The following is a 21,565-nucleotide window of genomic DNA, read 5'->3' as shown; positions in this document are numbered from 1 at the left end:
ATATACATATATATATATATATATGTGTGTGTGTGTGTGTGTGTGTGTGTATGTGTGAATATTGTCTATATGCATATACATGGCCCTATATAGGCTATAACCTCATACATGAATGTGCTTGTAATTATATGGGGTTTATAGGGGTATGTAGAATAAGCGTTCCCGTCTCTCCTTATTGGGCTCAGTGCTCATTCGGTGTGTGTGTGTGTGTGTGTGTGTATGGAGAGAGAGAGAGTGAGAGAGAGAGAGAGTGCTGAGCGCATCGACTCTGCGCTCCAGTCCACGGTTCTCCACCGGAGGAGCGGAGCGCAGACAGAGACTCTGCCGGTATCTCGTGCATGAACAGCAGTCAACGCCTTCTGCTCGACCCGCTTCGTAGCTTTGAAAACTGACGGATCTAAACATCACCATCATTCCCATTTAAACACCAGAAACCAGCGGCGTCGTTTGGATATACGCACCGTACACGCAAGGAGATGTGGATCATAAAGTTCATGCTGATTTGGACCTGCTGGTTCGGAGTGAGCGCGGACTTCGACGGCAGGTGAGACGGCAATTAAACGTCTAGACGATTGTATCAATGTGATGTTAAGAGTTTTGATAGAGCATAGAGTTTGTTTTAAGAGTCATTTTATGATTCTGGCTGTTTTTAAAAAGATGACTTTAAAGTAAACTGCTTTAAGATTTTAAACATTCAGTGTCTTGTAAGTATTAATAAATTGCATCTCAGGCAAAATTTAATATAGGCTATTAAAATATATATATATGCTGGGCTATGGCAGAGTTGACCATTTTAAAGTTCATTTAGGCATAATTAGGTTTGTGGTCAAGGTCAAAACACTACAATGTGTTTATTAGAGAGAGAATTTAATGCTGATAATTCTTCAAACATCCAGTTTTGAATAAGTCATTGTATTATGTAAAGAAATCGCGGAAACAGGGCTTTTTAAGATCATCCTCTGACAAGCCTCACAAAAGAATGAGATAAAAACCATGAGACACTTATGCTTAAGGAGTCAACATCCTGAAAGTATAATGATACCATTATGACAGTGTTATTTTTTTTTTTTTTAGGCTACTAGAAGAATTTTAGAAATGTTTTATGTTCGTGAGGAAGTTGCTGGTAACAGGGTTGACTAATAACAAAACCTAAATTCTAAAAAAGTAATTCTTAAAATCAATGTTTATGTTAACGATTTATTTTTACAGAAGTTAAAATTTTCATGCAACGAGCCATAAATACGCTTCTGAAAGCATAACAGGTTAGCCTCACGTTTAGTGCTGTTGTGATCAGTTCAGTTTAGGACGGGCTTAAAGTTTGTGTTGTCAATCAGCACGGTGAACTTGTGAACTTGCATCAGTCTAAAGCTGCTCTTAAAGATCTTCACAAATGCAAAATACTAGCATTCATTCTTTAACTTATCAGTATGTGTTGAATACTGTATGTAATGGCAGTAAAAAAAAAAAAAAAACGTGTTTAAGAAGCATTTATTCTCCCTTTTAGACAGTCAGCGCACATGCTCCCGGTTGTTTCGTGCCCAAACATGTAATGTGAAATATGTGGTGAACAGAAACGTGCCAAAGATTCAAATCTGCTTAAAGCTTCATTGAGATTAAAGGGGATCGAATGTCCATGCTTGAAATTAACTATGTGCTTTAGTAGCTCAGTATACCTTAGGGCAAGGTTTCTCTGTACGTTCCTACAGGCCCCCCTGCACTGTCTGCACATTTTAGGGGTCTCACTAATCTGACACAGTGTTGTTCATGAATCCCTCTGCTAGTAAGACTGATCGTTGAATAAGATGTGCTAAATAAAAGAGATATCCAAAAGGTGCAATCTGAGAGACTTTCAAGATTGAATGGCTCTAGGGCCATTATTAGAGGGGTTCATTGATCTCTCCTGCGACTTGGAGAAACTTTTAAAACAGTGCTTGTGACTCATCCTTATTGAGCATGCATTGCTGAATCACATCATTTATTATGGAATGCTCAGTTACCTCATTCAAGTATACATTGTTAATTAGGCCTACTCATTAAATATGAAAGTTAAATACTTTATGTATTTAATTAGGCCTATGTATATATAACAATTAAATGTATATGCATTATTTAAAAGTATTTACTTTCCTAATGCACATCCATGGTCCTGTTACAGTATATGTGCAGATCTTTTTTTTCAAGATCCAAGATTATTATTTTTTTAAATCAATGTCTAACATCTTGCTCTGCACTGATTCCTGCCCTAAAATATGAACTTGTTCCTTCTGTGGGACACAAATTAACATGGACTCCATTCATTTCATTGTATGAGAAAAAATAAAGTACCTTGTCAAAGGAAGGTTTGAAAATGACAGTATAAATGACAGCTTTTTCCTTTTTGTGAGAACTGCCTTTTCAGGTCATTATGCAAATACATTATGGAAATATAATTGGTTTCAAATTGCGTTTCAATGTAATTTATTAATTTAGCGATTCTTTGTCATTTAACTGCATTGCTTAGTTACGTCATATATTAAGTGTGCATTGCCTATTCACGTCATGAATTAAGTATGGGTGGCCTAATTACGTCATGTATTAAGTTTGCATTGCCTATTTATATCATGTATTAAGTATGCATTGTGTAATTATGTCATGTATTAAGTATGCGTTGCCTACTTAAGTCATGTATTAAGTATGTATCGTCTAATTACGTTATGTATTAAGTATGCATACCCTATTTACGTCATGTATTAAGTATGCATTGTCTAATTATGTAATATATTAAGTATGCGTTGGCTACTTAAGTCATGTATTAAGTATGCATCATCTAATTACGTCATGTATTAAGTATGCATCACCTAATTACGTCATGTATTATGTTTGCATCACCTAATTACGTCATGTATTATGTATGCATCGCCTAATTAGTCATGTATTATGTATGCATCGCCTAATTACGCCATGAATGAAGTTTGCATCACCTAATTCCGTCATGTATCAAGTATGCATCGCCTAACGTCATGTATTAAGTATGCATTGTCTAATTATGTCATATATGAAGTATGCATTGGCTACTTAAGTAATGTATTAAGAATGCTTCAAAGGGTATATAAAACTACCTTCAATTAATTAATAAAAAAAAAAAAAAAAGAATGCTTCATCTAATTTCGTCATGTATTTAGTATGCATCACCTAATTACGTCATGTTTATGTTTGCATCACCTAATTACGTCATGTATTAAGTATGTATCACCTAATTACGTCATGTATTATGTTTGCATCACTTAATTATGTCATGTATTATGTATGCATCGCCTAATTACGCCATGAATGAAGTTTGCATCACCTAATTCCGTCATGTATCAAGTATGCATCGCCTAACGTCATATATTAAGTATGCATCACCTAATTACGTCATGTTTATGTTTGCATCACCTAATTACGTCATGTATTAAGCATGTATAACCTAATCACGTCATGTATTATGTTTGCATCACTTAATTATGTCATGTATTATGTATGCGTCGCCTAATTACATCATGTGTGAAGTTTGCATCACCTAATTACATCATGTATTATGTTTGCATCACCTAATTACGTCATGAATTATATATGCATTGCCTAATTACATCATGTATGAAGTTTGCATCACCTAATTACAACATCAAGGATGCATCGTCTAACGTCATGTATTAAGTTTTAAATCGCCTAAATGCATCATGTATCAAGTATGCATCGCCTAACGTCATGTATTAAGTATGCATTGCCTAATTACGTAATGTATTAAGTATGCATCTTCTAATTGTGTCCTGTATTAAGTATACATTGCCCAATTACATCATGTATTAAGTATGCATCGCCAAATTGCGTCATGTATTATGTATGCATTGCCAACAGCAATTACCGGTAGGTCATTGTTGTGAATGCATCTCTTCCCATTCACTGTTACAGTCACTCGGTTCCCACAGGGTGTTCCACTGAGGCACTGGCCACCCAAGTGTGGACTTGTGAATACAACTCCTGCAGTGATCTTTATGGCATCTTCTATCTTCCGCTCTGCTGGGAAGCATTTTGCCCTTTTGGCAAGATGAGCAATAGCTGTCCTTCCAAATGGACTGGAAATTTATTCACTGGCAGAAGCATTTGTTGTGTTAAAATTCAAGCTTGGTTCTTTTGCTTCTTTATTGTCCACTTATTTATCATTGCCAGTTGCCCAGAGGCAGAGCACAGCTATGATGCGGTTTCACGAACACATCCGTACTCAGTTAGGGGGACATTAATAATGGTTTTTTTGGTACAACATTAGCAGCGCTCTTTAAGAGACATAATGAACAACTAATGTGTCATCTATATTTGTCCAAATGACCTTAGCACACTCATTTAGTCAAGACTCTGTTATTCATTGCATTCTATGCATTCTGACTTCTCTTTGTCATCCCATACATCATGAGCTTAATGTTTGTGTAACTCACAGACACAATATTGATGCTTTTTCTTCAGGGCATGGCTTGTGCTGGCATTTCAGGAGCGGGAGCTGCCCACTGTAATGAACGTGTACATTAACCTGCTGGCGCACATTATTAATTTCAGTCGTGATGGAGTTCGCTTGTCACCAGGGCCATTATTTGCCAATTTGCCCTGCTTACAAACCTGCTTCACTGCCCCGATCTAAATTCATAGAGAGAATATAGTGCATGAGCGCACTGTGAGGGGCCCATTCATTATATCCAGGCCCTTAGCAGGGGCCGTTAAGCTCCTGTCTAATGGCTTGTGCTACACCTGAGGGATGACTCGCCGCTAAACCGCCAACTTGTCATTTGCTGACATGATAACAAGAGTAATCAATTATAGACAGACTCATTAAAGTGTCCAACTTTTTCAACTCTTGCAACATGGGGTTTTGGACCGTTGAGCAGTGGGTTCCTATGACTCACTGGACCAGAATGGATATTCCCCGCATCTCTAATTGTTCTAATATATTTTATCAACAGTGTTTTGTTACTCCCTCACTCAGTCTTGGGGTAAACCCTACAGGCCCGTTCAGAAGGGCTCGAATTATGTCCACATGTCCGGTCTTTCAATTGATTTCATCATCTGAATTGTCTCAGGGAGCAGAATTTGCCCCCAGGCCTGACTTTGCTGTCATGCAGAGGCAGAGTCAGCCATGGCCAATGAATGTGCATTTGACTGAAAATGCATTGTCACTTGGTCTTTAGTCAAATTATTTTCAATGTTTGGATTTGACCCTCTCCGTCAGTCCGTCAGTCCGTCTGTTGAAAATAAGATGCACCCTACTTATCATGACAACGCCTCTGATGCAGTCGCACACGACTTTGAGTGTGCAATATGGGGAACAAGATATGCTGTCACGTTCAATGGCTTTAAGTTGAATATATTAAAGGGTATATATTATTATATTATGCCCTTTTCTTGGTTTTCTTTTTGGGCTCTACTAGAATAGGTTTTCATGCTTAAATGTTAAAAAAAACATTATTTTTCACATGTTTATGTTGCAGCACCTCTCTTCTCAGTCTATCAGTAACGCTCTGATTAGTTTCTGTCTCTATGAAGCTCCTCCTTCTGATAAGCACAATGTGCTCTGATTGGTCAGCTGGAGCAGTGTGTTGTGATTGGTCAACCGCTTCGAGTGGAAATGTCACGTCACTCACTATAACCACCTAACTCAACCAGGCTTCACACCTTTATTTTTCGTATGCCTTGGGTGGGAAATATTTAAACGAGGAATATTGTGACGTGTTCGTTACCGGACTACAATCGGCCATTTTAAGGGGTACAATGTATTGTTTACTCCACTTTCCGGAAACACTGTAAGCAATGCAGCTGTGAAATTTGCATTCTTTTTACTGAGCCAAATATTTAATCTGTGACATTTGGATTCTTAATTGGTCAACCATCTCCTCCCCATGCAAATTCACAGGCCAGAGCTGAAACTTTGGCCTGCATTTCCTCTCGCCCACGTTTGCATGCATATGAATGGAACAAAGTCTAATGTGACTGCACTTGCGATGCTAAAATGCTCTTTTTCGATTGCCACTCTTTTCTTTTAGGCTAAATTTCCAACCCTATCAGCCAGACCGCTGACTAAATAACTGCGCTGACCATTGCAAAACTCATATCTGTTGTCTTCAAATGCTCATAAACATCTCAGAAACTGTGGGAGATTCGAAAAGCTGTCCCTTTCACCGCATGGGGCGTTTATTTCAGACTTGTACCTGCTGCGTCTGATTGCCGCTCAGCTCTGGATGAGATGGACTTTGCTTGACCGGTGTGTCATTCTCCAGAGGCACATATTCTATATGGAGGCTGGCGAATGAAGACAGCTCAACTCGAGCGCATGTTTCAAAGGCGCGTGTCTAATTGTCTGGCAGTTTGTGGAGGTGGTGGAGGAATGTGAAGGGTTGTAATTAAACCCCCCTGCACTTGCACCCGAGCCCTGCTGCATGTCATCATTCATATACATGTGCAGACTCACTACGGAACCGCATGAATTGTGTCAGCCCGCTCCAGACAAATAGAAATGCGAATTGCATGAATTTTTCATGACTCAAATGTACCAGCGCACAGAAATAAAGGCATCTACGTCTAATTTTCGTGACCCGGTTGCCTCCTTTGAGCAGCCGGGACAGAATTGCATTATGTAGATATTTGTCGTTTGTGTAATCCGCTAATGCCAGATTGAGCTGGAAAATGAAACTGTGTAATAGCTGCATCTTTAACAAGGTGAGGAAAGACTCTAACTCAGGTGGACGAGGGATTTGTTGTGACAGACTTGTTACCTCAGTGAATGTGGCGCCGGTTTCTCGCTGGGCGACGCTCTCTCTCTTTCTCTCTCTCAGTTTGGAGTCTCTTTGGATCGAGCCCAGAGTTTGCAGATTGCTGACTGGCACGCATTCGCTTGTCTCTAGTGGGGCAAGCACTGCATACAAGGAGATTTGTCTCTCTCTCCCCCCCCCACCCCCCTCTATTTGTTTGTTTCTTACTTGCTTTCTTTTCTATTAAAGAGGGCCTATTTTGCTTTTTGACATTTTTTTTACTTTCTTTAGTGTGTCATGTTGCTGTTTGAGCATGAAAAAGGTCTGCAAAGTTACAAAGCACAAATTCACTCTCTATTCTCTATATCAGTGACACTGTTTCTGAACTCCCTGAAACGCCTCCATTGTTGTCTTGAGTTTTCTTCCGGGAACAAACACGACAAATATCCCTCATTTAAATAATTCCTGTCCAAGGCAATCGCAAAAAATGGGCGAGGCCTGGTTGAGTTAGTTGGTAGTGTGTTTAAAATCACGGTTATGGTAAGTGGCGTGACATTTCCACTCAAAGTGGTTGACCAATCACGGCACACTGGTCCAACCGACCAATCAGTGCACATTGCTCTTTCGGAAGGAGGAGCTTCATAGAGACAGGAACTAAACAGAGCGTTACCAGAGAATGTCTAATAGGAAGAGAATTGGCACTCTCTGCTTACTTCCGGTTTCTGGACTGGCTGCAGTAACACGTCTCCGTCCATGCGGGGGCGCTCGCAGGCGAGTGCAGAATGAATGGAGGTCTATGGCGAAAAACCCTCAAAATCCACTTTTCTCAGGATATAATTTTTTGTCTAGTAATTTGAATGTTGTATTCGAAAGGAGATGCAAAGAAATTACACATTGCTGGGTGTTAGATTTTTTAGAGTCACTTATTTGGTTTAAAAAGTCTTTTAAAATGTCAATGACGTCAGAATGCTGACGTCATTAGCAGAATGCTAGCGTGTTATGGGCAACAACAACTCAACCTGTAAGAAATCGAAAAGAAATAAGTACTCGTTCATTCAACTTTCGACCTATAACCCATGTTGAACTTGCAAAACCTACAATAAAATCTGAGATTTCTCAACGGCAATCGGGTGAAAGAGACACATTTAGCCGTCTAGCCCCATTGACTCCCATTAAGTCTGCACTCGCCCGCGATCACCTCCAGTGGAATTCTAATGGAACTGCAACCAAGATCGATACAATGGGGCTAATAGGAAGTGCCAAGGCTCTCCGTAGACGGGCTCTGGCGTTACTGACAGACTGGGAAGAGAGGTGCTGCAACAATGTGAAATATGTGAAAAATAATGTGTTTTTTGAATAGTCCTTTTCTAGCAGAGCCCAATACCAAAACCAAGGCATAATACGTCCTCTTTAAGCACTGCAGTTTATGTGAATTATTCTCTGTTGTCTTATTGTAATAGCATGGTGTCCTAAAAAGCTTTCCATCAAGCATTTTTCTCTGTCCTCCCTGAAAGTCAAATGTTTTGTGAAAAGACAAAATCACAGCCAATTGGAACATATTTGGAGTTGAATGAATGTTAGTATGCATTATGATCCCTCTCTTTCATTTTTAAGACACTAAATTCTGTTCTGATAGGGTCATGGTCAGCTAGAAAATAGCAATTAAAGCAATGTGGAGAAATGCAATTAAAATGACTAAAGATTGGGTATATGGGGTCATTATATATGTACAGTACATATGTTCTGCTATGTGTGCAGTCCACATAAATTGACAACAACCATTTGGTTTTCTTACTTTTAAAAACTGAAGGCAAAAGACAATAGAAATACATTTGCAACCTTGAGCCATTGTGATATATGATGTATTCTGCACCCAGCATCTTTTCAGTGAGTTAGAAGTGATGTTTGTAATGCATACATAGGTGATTGTGTTGGAACATGGTGAGTCCGGCCAGTCTCTCTGTGTGTATGTTTGTGATTAAATGTGTGTTTCAGGTAAGATATAGCAGAGTGACAGGCAGGAGCCCGGACTCAATCCTCTTAGCATGCGCTCTGTGTCTTTAGAGCCGTCTCCTTTTCCTCGCCGAGCTGCACATGCAAACATTTTCCCCTCGGCCTGTCACTCTCATTTAGTGCCACCATCACACTTTCTTACTGGAGTGACTGGCAGCCATAGTGGCCGCATTAGCATTTTCACTGGCTTCCGATCCAGAGTAAACGGAAGAGGACAGTGAGCGTGCGGCTAAAACTCACAATCATTTTGCATACTCTTCACTTATGCATACTATAACACATGCAACTTTTAGAGATATGCCAGTGTTTTTTATTCTTGTAATGGTATTATATTTTGTTGCCTAGTAGAATCAAAATGTTTAATGTAAAAAGTAAAAATCTACCTAAAAAAATCAAGTTTGGGGTCAGTAAGATTTATTGAAAGAAATGAATCATTTCAATATCAAATCAATTCTGTTCTTTTGAACTTTGTTCATCAAAGAATCCTGGAAAAAGTATCACAGTGTATGTATGTAAGGGTTAAATAAAAAAATCATCTTATTTTTTTATTTTTTTAAATAAAGTATTTCAATAAAAAATATAGAATGTTTATATGTGATATATGATTAGCTCAGTTTATTTTCTTTCTTGTTTTCTCTTCTCTGTTAAGTATATAGCCATAAGCCATATTAAGTAGAAGTTTAATTTTAGATTGTGCGCTGTGCTTTCCCTGTATCTATTACCCTTGATGATCCATTTACATGACGTCATTTGACCCGTGTTCATTCCCTTTTGCTTATTTTCACAGACCTTAAATGGTTTTACTTCTTCACAAAAACATTTGGAGCTCTGCTGGTGGAAAAAAAAGAGATTCGTCCTGGCGTGCACTGCCAAGAAACTCTCCGATTCAAAAGCACTTCAGCTGTACCTTTATTTTCCATTTTATGGAAAATCGGTTTTAAACGGCCTTCGCTGTTGTTTCCAAGAATGATGTTTTCCAAAAATCTGTCTTGTTCACTCACATTGTTGGGTCATGTAACATATCTTTTTCTAAGAACACCCTTATTTTTCATAAATTCCCTCTAGCATAAGCACAGACAGACTTCATCTGATCTCTGCGCTGTGTGTGCATCCAGCATCATACGAGAAGATCTGCCTCTGGTGGAAGAGTGATAACTCACAGTGCTCTTATCTGCAGCACCTGTGTCACTGAGTACAACGGAAGCTTTGTGAATATAGATAACGCGTCACTGGCTGACTGATGCAATGGATAAGACAACAGTAAAAACTGGAACAATAGAAGTTACCTCATGACTTGCAAATGTGTTTGAATCTTGAATCTACAGATTCATGGGCTTAGATAGACTTAGATAGACTTAGATAGACAGACAGGCCGACCGATAGATAGATACAGTAGACAGACAGACCGAACATCCTGGTCCCAGACCACCCTGACCAACTGATAGATAGATAGATTGATAGACAGATAGATAGACAGACAGACAGACAGACAGACAGACAGACAGACCGTCTAACCGACAGAAAGATAGACAGACAGACAGACAGATATATAGATAGAAAGAAAGATAGATAGATAGATAGATAGATAGATAGATAGATAGATAGATAGATAGATAGATAGATAGATAGATAGATAGATAGATAGATAGATAGATAGATATGCACAATGTTACTTGTTACTCGTTTAACTGTCTTCTGTGCAGTGATTGGCCAAGATCTGATCAAACTGTCTCCTGATAGGTGGCCCAGACAGATGGCCTCGTCCAATGGGCTGTGTCGATACGGCGCTCGGGTCGACTGCTGCTGGGGTTGGACACGACTCTCCTGGGGCCAGTGCCAGCGTGAGTAACTGCTGCTATAGGGTGAACAGTGCTGTAGGGGCTTCTAGACTTCCATGCTGCTTTAACCTTCTTCCGACACTTAACAACACTTCACAGCAAGTCACCAGTTCATTGGAGTAGCTGCCAAATTCTGTTCTATTGAATAAATAGTTCAATTGTCAATACTCTTTTAAGTCTTTTACTCTTAAGTCTGGCATAATGTTTTAGATGCTGATTTGATTGCAGGATCCATTTGATTCCACCAAATACTGTATAATGAACTGGTGACTTCACAGAAGTGGTAGAAAATGATGGCTGAAAATAAGCAAGACTATGTCTTGGGAAATAATGCTTCTAAATTTCATGCTTACTAACTGGTTTAGTCGCCCGCCGGTTGTCTGCTTTGTCTTTGAGATATTCTGCATGACACCCAATATTATGTGGTTCAGTCATTTGGAATAATTAGAAGGTACAACGAGTAGTTTGCTGCAACAGCACCACATTCCTGCAGGATTAGTTTGAGGTCTAAAAAAGGCCAAGCATTAATTTAGAAAGCACATTTAAAAACAACTGAAAGTGCTGTACAATAATAGGAAAAATATAAAGAACATTAAATAAATTGATACTGAAAAAAATTATAATAATATATATATATGTATATATATTATCAAGTTTAATTGTATCACTTCCAGCCATTGTATTACCCGTAATACCTTTAGTTGGATCAAGCATGGATTATGCCGATCTGTAATGTGCGATCCATATAAATGCATTCATCTCACACTAGAAGTGATGATGCCTCTCAAATCTTACACCGCATTAATCACGTAATGATCTTCAAGTACGGATTAGCTCATTTTATTGCGTTATCATGGAATCAGAGGATGTGCTCCCGCTGCTCATATTAATAGCGTCTTATGCTTCATTTATCAGCTGCCATATGTTCACTACAAATCTAAAAAAGATATGCCATGCTTCTGAACAAATGTTTGACCGTATCAAAAAATGGAACAAGCCTAGCGCTGATTCATGGGCTACTTTGTGATGCATGACTATTAGCGGCACAATGTATCGGGCAGCCTGACAAATGCAAGATTCTCTGCATGGCTTGTGCACATGATAGCCCAGCTGTTGCCTTTGCCAAAGAATTACAGTTCACGAGGGTCACATGCTGAGGGGCTCCAAAAGCTAATGCTTATGCTTCTATGCTAGTAGATTCTCAGCATTTCGTCTTTATACCGTATTTTGTAACAAATCAATGTTTTCTTTGTGTGACTGTGGTGTGTATGTGTGCAAATGTCTCTCACACTTCACGTGGCCGAGGTACGCCTTTGCAGATTGCGTATTTTGGAGAGTTGAAAACGCTGAAAACGGTCATTTGAAGTAAATAAATATGCACAAGGGGCGGCAAACAAACCGATTCTGTCGTCAATCACGGACAGCAAGACAGCCAGCGGTTGAACTCGTTAAGGGCGTTAATGGCTCCATCATGACTGATTACGGGATCCCTGCATCTCATATCTTTGATGAAATTGATTGATGATCACCGACCGGCCAAAACAAACCGCAGCAATTTCAATTCAGTTCGATTTGAATTGAATTGAATTGAAATTGCTGCAGTTTGTTTTGGCCGGTCGGTGATCATATTGAAGATGCATATTGAGAATGAAGGCCGTAATAAATGCATCCCCGAACACAGAGTCCTCAGGGAAAGTGCTCGGCTCCGAAATGCTTTTCAAATATCCATCCAGTCAAAGGTTTTGATAGGCGCCGCAGTCATACTTTATCTGGCTCCATTCTCACCTCAATAACAGGAACATGAAGCTGCAATATTTGACTTTCTCAGAACAGCTGGTTTAGGGGGCAGCCCTCGGTTTCTCGGGCTGAATTTGTGATTTAGATTATACCTCACACAGCTTAAATTAGATTCCCCAATCATAACAACCTAATCATCTAGAGTTAACAAGATCTCCAGCTGAGGATGAATTTTGATGAAGTTCCTTCACGAGAACGGCTCAGTGCGAGAGTGAAATATCTGTCTCAAGCGTCAGGACATCTCGGACTGTAATCTCTCTCTCTCGTTCTCTCTCTAAAATCGGGATTTTAAAGGAATGTTCCGGGTTCAATACAAGTTAAGCTCTATCAACAGCTTTCATAGCATAGTGTGGATTACCAACGGAGATCATTTCGGCTCATCCCTCAGGTTATAAAAAGAGCAAAAATCATAGTTACAGTAAAGCACGTACACTGCAAGTGCTTAAGGACACAGGCAGTCAACATATAAAATTTCTTCATTACGGTTCAAACGCTTGGGGTCAGTAAGATTTATTTGAATAACCTAATACTTTTATTCAGCAAGAATCCATTAAATTGATGAAAAGAAGACTAAGATATTTTCATTTCAAATAAATGCTGACCTTTCTATTCATATATATAACTTTCTATTCCTATTGATAATAATAAGATATGTTTCCTGAGCATCAAATCAGCATATTAGAATGATTTGTCGGTCAGACGTCCTTGGCCAATGAAAGCTGCCGTCAGTTTGAAGGTCTGGATATGCAAGACTAGGTCAGGTGAATCCGAAACCAGTATAATAACACTTATACTTCCAGTTAAGACCAATTTAACTAAATAAATATGGTAATCATTCAGTAACATGGTGTATAGCACCATGGTATCTTTTGAAGGGTAATGTTAGCTTTGAGAGTCGTCACTTCTGTAGTTTAAAGCATCATTTAATTTGAAGTAATTGGCCCTCATGAGGACCAGTGAGGTCAGGCGGGACAAGAGGGATTTAATAGTTGAACATCTGCAACACCGACTATCCTGTTCCTAAGCTGCTCCTAAAATACCAGCTCAGCAAAATGTTACTCAAATGTTTGAGCATCAGTAGTTCACAGGGGAGTGTGTGTGAAGCTGTGTGACTAAGGAACTGCAAAGAAACCTTTGTTATTGAGGCTGCCCTGCCTGGGCAAGAGAACATAGGAACTAGAGGAGTGAAACTCGGTTTTGTGGACCGATGAATCAAAATTTGAAGACAAATGTCTTCTTTTTTTTGTACTTTGGAAACAGTTTAAGCTTTGTTGAACACAGCTTTGATATAGTGTTTTGCACTTCTAACAATGTGTCCATTCACAGTAATATTGTGAAATTATTACTCACATTATTACACAATTTGAATATATTTTAAAATGTAATTTATTCCTGTGATGCAAAGAATTTTCAGCATCGAAAAGAAAGCTTTTGAAACATAAATGTCACTTGTGATTTTTCCCTGAAAAAAAGTTCTTATCACCACGTGAAATGCGAGAGACTTTAATCTATAATCTGTGTGTGTATTGTATGTGTTGCGTTCATAATGCTTGTCCATCATCAGCATGGCTCCCATGTAATGTTTTCATCTCACATTTAGATGAAGCTTCTTCCTTTTTTATTTTTTTTGTCTGGCCGTTTGTTTTGCAGCCCTCTACGTCTTAACCCGCAGAGTAATCGGGATAAGGTGCCAACCCCAAGGTTAGCACCACATCATATTTCCTTTGCAATCATCTTGCCTCAGCGTCATTCAGAGCACGCATCCGCTGAATACCGAGTTCCCGTTTATTTATAGTCCCCCCGCGCGCACTCCTCCTTTGAGAATATCCTGATATCCTGTGAACACTTCACACCTGCTCCAGCTTCCATCTGAATATCTGGACCCTCCAGGATATTTGGATATCACTGTTTATATTCATATTTGTTTGTTCCCCCACGTCAGCCTCAAAGGATCTCACATCAAGGGTCTTTTAACACAGCAGTAGAGAGAGAGGACAGGAATGATGGAGGATGGAATCAGGAAACCAGATTTAAACTGGCATATGAGCGCTTTATTGGCTTCCTGCGGATAACACGTCCAAAGCAAAAACAACTACAACAAACATTTTAACTACTTAATTAGTTAGCTATCTAGTTGTCCTGTAGAGGCATTTATGATGTGACGTGTGTATAATTAAAACTGAAATATAAATATAAAAGTAGAAAATATTCTAAATATTAAAGTTAACATTTAATATCATTTTTCAGATAGCACATGTACGTCTGTAAGATGTCTGCTAGAGGTCTGGAAAACATCTGCAGTGTAAATACATCTGATAAACATCGTAGAAAAAGCAGTTTTACATACATATACAGGTTTAAGATGTCCCAGAGGTGGTTTGCAGATGAGCAAACACTCTAAAAAATACATCTCTCAGATGTAAATGTAGACGTCAAATAGACGTCTCTAAGATGTCCGAGTGCTTTCAGGGAGATGAATACAGCGTAGTGATGGGGACGAGACCGCCTATGCCGAGTCCGAGTCAAGACCGAGCCTCTGAAGGGTCGAGTCCGAGTCGAGACCGAGTCCGTTGGTTTTCAAATTCAGTCGAGTCCGAGTCAAGACCGAGTCTTTGAGGAAGCAAGTCCGAGTCGAGACCGAGTCTTTAGGAGTCGAGACCAAGACCATAAAAATGTCAGTTTTCATATTCATGATTTAATATCACCCCAGTTAATAATCAACAGTTAGGCCTACAGTCTAAGCTAGATTGGGAATTGTTTAGAGGAGCAGTCTTAACGTCTTAATATGGACTATGCTTTTACTATCATTAAAAAAATGCTCTGTCATCAACATGTTAAGCCCACCCTGACTTTTTTAATCATAGTTAGGACATGCAGAGCAAATACAAATTTTCTAGTGGTATGTATTCTAGTGGACTAGTGATGGGGACGAGACCGCCTATGCCGAGTCCGAGTCAAGACCGAGTCTTTGAAGGGTCGAGACAGAGTCAAGACCGAGTCTTTGAAGGGTCGAGACAGAGTCAAGACCGAGTCTTTGAAGGGTCGAGTCCGAGTCAAGACCGAGTCTTTGAAGGGTCGAGTCCGAGTCAAGACAGAGTCTTTGAAGGGTTGAGTCCGAGTCAAGACCGAGTCTTTGAAGGGTCGAGTCCGAGTCAAGACCGAGTCTTTGAAGGGTCGAGTCCGAGTCAAGACAGAGTCTTTGAAGGGTCGAGTCCGAGTCAAGACAGAGTCTTTAGGAGTCGAGACCAAGACCATAAAAATGTCAGTTTTCATATTCATGATTTAATATCACCCCAGTTAATAATCAACAGTTAGGCCTACAGTCTAAACTAGATTGGGAATTGTTTAGAGGAGCAGTCTTAACATCTTAATATGGACTATGCTTTTACTATCATTAAAAAAATCCCTACATGCATCATCTTCTGCCTATTTTTCTAAACTGCTTCAACAGTGCTGCTCTGTCATCAACATGTTAAGCCTACCCTGACTTTTTTAATCATAGTTAGGACATGCAGGGCAAATAAAAATTTTCTAGGGGTATGTATTCTAGTGGACTAGTGATGGGGACGAGACCGCCTATGCCGAGTCCGAGTCAAGACCGAGTCTTTGAAGGGTCGAGACCGAGTCAAGACCGAGTCTTTGAAGGAACAAGTCCGAGACGAGTCTGAGAAAGCAGAAATCGTTCTCGAGACTCGAGTACTACATCACTAATACAGCGTTGTTGCCTAACCACCATAAATAATCGCAATAAGCTCCGCGTTTTGTTACTTTCGATAAGAAACAAGAAGAGTTTAAAACTTGCATTTTCAGTTGAATTTGGGGAAACCACTTAAAACAATTACTTCTACTACTTTTCAATTACTTTTGTTTGATTTGTTCATTGCAAACAGCCAAAAGTCTGTACATTTTGCCAATAAACCTGATTTGCAGATAATATGTTATATATGCATTTATTTTTAGATGGGATATTGTAGCGTAGTTAGTGTGAAACTTAAATATAAATATCTAAGTAAAAAGATTATAAATATTAAAGCTAACTTTTAATATAATTTCTTAATACAATTGTATGTCATTTTTAAATTCTATGGTATTACAGGATGGTAATGGATGGTATTACAGGTCTGGCACAAACCACTAGGACATGGTGCAGATGTGCTTTGCAAGGTTTATTGATTTTTCCAGCTTGGAAAAATCATTATTAGCTTTTTAAATTCTTAGTGAGCCTTATTATGAATCTTATTTTCATAAAATTCACCAACAACACTTTCGGACATTGCTTTGAAGCTGCCATCATCCGGTCATGCGTCATCAGAGCGCATGGATTGATAGGTATGCAATGCCGAGAATGAAAGTCTCCAGGGGTAGAGGAGCGCATGTGGTGAGAGAGGAGCTAGGCGTTTTGAAGCCAGCGGGACCGTTTGATGTGGTTTGTCAATAACGGGTACTTCCCTTGGCCCGTTTTCGCCTGTGGTTTGTGTTCCAAGTGTCGGCATTTCTCTGAACCGGACCGCGGCAGATAGGTTTCCCTTTAAAGCCCTGTCCTTAAGCTCTTCATTCGTCAGCACTTAAAAATATAACCACTGCTTGTGATCACACAGCGTCCCACCAGGATTAATCCATGATTTCATCACATTTGATAACTGTCTGGCTAGCGAGATAAGGCAGCCGCCCGGATAAACTCAATGTCAGAGAACTCGTTTCGGTTTTCTTGTTTGTCTCCTGCCAGCTTGGGGTTTACCACCAAATTAGGGCTCATGTCCTTTTGTGTTTTAACCGTAGGGTTTGATCTTACTGTCTAACCTCTATATTAAATAGCACAGGTTAAAAGCAAGGTCAACATGTACTGTACCTTTGATTAGCTTACTCAATCTAATAAAGTGGAATGAGACGGGCTGATTCTTATCTCACCATTTTGCCAGAGTGGGCTAATGCTTTTCCGCCTTCATGCAGTTTGAACAGTCTGAAAGTAGATATATGTGTGTCTTTTATCACATCTGAGGTACACCATCTGGGGTCAAGGGGTTATATAGCATCTTTTCTCATTCATGTCTCTTGTAGTATTTTGTGTGTTTGTTTGTGGTGTATTCTTAGCTCCTCTTTCACTCTGAGAATGGCACCAGTGAGGGACATTAACAGCTCTGATAGGCCTCTATAATTGGAGAGTCAACGAAGCTTTCAATGGAAATTAGTCTCAGTCGACTGCAGACTCTGGTATGAACCACCACTGAGTGCTCTAGTCCAGCCTAATGTTACAGCCAGGGTTGGTAAATTGAAACTGAACTTATATAAAATAAAAGTTAGCTGAAATATATCAAACATTAAAAAAATAATTAACTTTATTTCAACTAGTTGCCAAAGCAAATTTACTAAAACAGAAATAAAAATGTAATATATTTAAATAAATAAAAAACGAATAAAATTGACAAAAACACAACAAAAATGACTAAAACTTTGAGTAAAAAAAAAAAAAAAAAAATCCAAATTTTTTTTTATATGGCCTATATATTTATATAGAGGTCTATATACACTCCTGGGCGAAAAATTTATAATACAAAAAGGCCAAGCCAAAAATGGCTATAAACTAAGCTTAACGACAATGTATTGGTCAGAAAACTGGCAAAATTTAAACAAATGCACTACTTAAAAAGCCATTAGTGTTTCAGAAAAACATTTTTGTCAGAATATGGGAAGTTGTGTGTGGAGTGATGAATCACAATGAAACACGAAATGTATAGTGAAGCTTCAGAGCGTTGTCTTCAGAAATCTGCTGAGAAATATAATAATAAATGCATTTCTAGCACAGTGAAGCATGAGAAAGAGACTGTGTTATTGTGTGAGGAGCCTTTTTATCTGCTGCTATTGGTGAGTTTCTTCACTGTGAAAAGTCATTTAATGCTTTAGAGTACAGGAGAATAATGCAGAATGACTAGTTTTCTAAAGATGAGTGATCAGATGTTATTCTTCAACAAGACAAGGCTCCTGCCCAAAGTGCAAAGACAACCAAGAAATGGCTTGAGAACAAGTCCATCAGGCTCATGTTTTGACATCGGTCAGAGTCCAGATTTGAAGCCTATAGTTAATATTTGGTCTCGCATTAAACTCAAACAAACTGGGAGACATTTTCCAACTACTCATGAACTGTTTGAAGCCATTAACATCGAGTGGAACAACACTGACTCTTCTTCCTGTAAAAAGCTGTCTGGAAGAAAGCTATTCTGTGCTGCTGAGTCACTTTGTGCAATTCCCTTACCAGTGATTTGTGATTAAAATGGTTGAGACCATTAAAATACCATTGCACATGCAGGTGATCAAGTAACTAGGGTAAATTGGGTAACTTTTTTTTTAAATATACATTTTATTCTTCATAAATGTTCCACAAACACAAAAACAAAATATGGAATCATTATAATAACAATTATTTTATGTTATATAATCACAAAACATTTAATATGAAAATAAACCAAAATAGAATACCAGTATTATTCATACTAAAGAAAAGACTCATGTTGTGGCATATTTATATAACAATAAAAAATGTGCTCGGAAGCATACTTTCATTAATTCACTAATGAATATGCCATTTGGGCATGTTTGACGTACTACTTCAAACATAATTTGATTTGCGTTGCTCTGAACCTAATCTGGTATGCTATAAAAGGCCGATCAGTTTCCTGTGCTGTTATTTAGCAGCAGGGCTGCAAACACAGAATCATTCTGACAACATTAGGAAGAGCAGTATGGGATGGGATGTAGCTTTTGTTTTTTGAAATTTGCATGTTTTTGTCTCTATTTTGAAGATGTCAGAGGCAGTATTTACCCCATATTCAACCCTGAGGATGTTTTCGGTAACTCTTGATTTTAAGGTTACGTAGTTACACGTTACTACATGTACTTACTATTGTAATAACAGTAAATTATGCATAATTACAAGTATCTAACCCTAAACCAAACCCTAACCCTAACCCTAACTCTATGGTAAGTACATGTAGTTAACTGATATTACTCAGTACTTATTTGAGCAATACAATGCAGTTCCCTCAGTCTCGGATCTAAAATGTTTCTGATGTTGCACAGCTCTGGGCTTCTTCCCAATCCAAATGTGAGATGTAATGAGACATAAAGCAGAAGTGAGGTGGACCGTACACTCGGTTCATTAAAATGACCAAGGCAAACAATGAATTATTGATGTAGGGGGCCAGCGTTCCAAAATAATGGTTTTGTGGATCTCTCGCCACAATATCCTCAAGGTCTAATTGTATGGACACTTATTTCCCACAGTGAGAACGGTTTGATTTTTTCTTAGCACAAAAACTTAAGCCTGTTTTTTTGTTACATGGTTCCATATCTACTGCACAGACCTTGGAGTAAAATGATGCTGATGATCTTTTTGCCTGCAGCCGTATGTCAGCACGGATGCAAACACGGAGAATGCGTGGGACCCAACAAATGCAAGTGCCATCCAGGTTATACAGGAAAAACGTGCAACCAAGGTAAGTGCTGAAGTGTGCTTACAGTACGTTTAAATCAATCTCTCTTTCTATTCTAAAGCACCAATTTGTCACTGCATTCATTTAAAGGCCTCTGGATGTAGATGTTACCCTGTAGGTCTACTACACAAAACAATGTATCTGTTGTATTGAGTGATGTAGTGATTCAGGATGCGAGGTTTCCCTTAAGCTGATAATATCTCAATTACTGAACTAAGAACGCTGTACCGAAAATAAAACGGAGCCAAGGGACTAAATTCTGTCTGTAGTTGTCTCATCAGAAGAACGCTGGCGTCGGAGATAACCCCTGATTTAACAGGCACATTTCCATTTGAGAGGAGAAGGCTGGGAGATTTAAACAGAGGATTCTGTGCCCTCGGAAGGCAAAGGGAGAAGGTGTAATTAAAAGACGGGAAGGAAAGGGAAAACAATCCCCTCTGGAATGTGGAATAGAATCTTTTCGGTTTTCCCTTGCGTCATGGTTTCATGTCAAGTCGATTAAACTTCTTTAGCATTGCTGGACTTGGGTGGAAATGATTGAATAAAAAAAAAAAAAAAAAAAGATCATCACAACAGATGACGTTTCTAACAGCTTCACTTGGCTTCCGTGGCGAGAGCGATTAAAAGAATCTGATGGGATTTATAGGAAATTACAAATATTTGTCATGCCAAGGGTTTATTTGTCCTGCGTGTTTCAAACGTTGACAGGTGCTGGTTAGCGCGGACACCTGGGTGGCATATTAAAATGAGCGGTGGAAATAATCAAGCCTTTCATATTCAGTGTGACTGACTGAAGTGTTTTTCAAGCCGCTAATTGTTTTGATTTATTGATTGAAATTATTTGTAACACAACAATCAGCATGCAAATTAAATCATACCACACAAGATGCCCAATCACTTGTATTTCATAAGCTATTGTAATAATTGCTAATATTATTCATGATTTATTTTGAATCCTTTGTGAAATCATAGTCGATACTTTGCAATGCAAACGTTGATTGTTAATAGCTCTATACTAATACTAATGTAATCAAAATGTGTTTTACATATTAGTTCATTTTTGAATTGACAATCTCTAGATTAATAAATATAATATTATACAATTGGGCCTAAAACTAACTTTTTGCCACACCTGCCAATGGCCAGTGACTTATAAATATTTTTTACCAGCCATGAAACATAAAGTTACAAAAGTTATTCAGTCAAGAGCAGAGTGATTGTTTTCTGTCTTTTGTTGTTTGATTGACAGACAAAATTTGTGTTGATTAATAACACAAATAGCGAGATGGTCCTCACTGCAGAACACGAAATCAAGGGGGAGGAGTTGGATCCAGATCCAACTCCTCCCACCTTACATATACCTAAACCTACCCATCTCCACCCGCTGATCCCTAAACCCACCCCTAAACCTACCCATTTCCACCCCCTGATCCCTAAACCCACCCCTAAACCTACCCATCTCCACCCGCTGATCCCTAAACCCACCCCTAAACCTACCCATCTCCACCCGCTGATCCCTAAACCCACCCCTAAACCTACCCATTTCCACCCCTTGATCCCTAAACCCACCCCTAAACCTACCCATCCCCACCCCCTGATCCCTAAACCCACACCTAACCCTACCCATCTCCACCCGCTGATCCCTAAACCCACCCCTAAACCTACCCATCCCCACCCC

General features: G+C 39.0%; 1 protein-coding gene across 4 annotated transcripts in view; it reads left to right on the top strand.

The window, feature by feature from the left end:
- The first annotated feature begins 221 nt into the window (after window positions 1-221).
- Window positions 222-21,565, top strand: part of npnta (nephronectin a) — a 50,838-nt gene continuing 29,494 nt past the window's right edge. For 2 of the 4 annotated variants that reach the window (XM_084403253.1, XM_084403251.1), the window contains exons 1-4: window positions 226-544; window positions 10,506-10,606; window positions 14,051-14,101; window positions 19,798-19,890. In XM_084403253.1, coding sequence (XP_084259379.1) covers window positions 477-544; window positions 10,506-10,606; window positions 14,051-14,101; window positions 19,798-19,890 — 313 coding nt within the window. In that variant the 5' untranslated portion in view covers window positions 226-476. Of the gene's footprint in view, window positions 545-10,505; window positions 10,607-14,050; window positions 14,102-19,797; window positions 19,891-21,565 lie in introns of all 4 variants that reach the window. The other 2 variants (XM_084403254.1, XM_084403252.1) reach the window with 1 other exon arrangement.

This window comes from Rutilus rutilus (genome assembly GCF_951802725.1).
Source record: "Rutilus rutilus genome assembly, chromosome: 2".
Lineage (NCBI taxonomy): Eukaryota > Metazoa > Chordata > Actinopteri > Cypriniformes > Leuciscidae > Rutilus > Rutilus rutilus.
The sequence above is the reverse complement of the archived record's forward strand: the minus strand, read 5'-3'. Positions and strand labels throughout refer to the sequence as shown.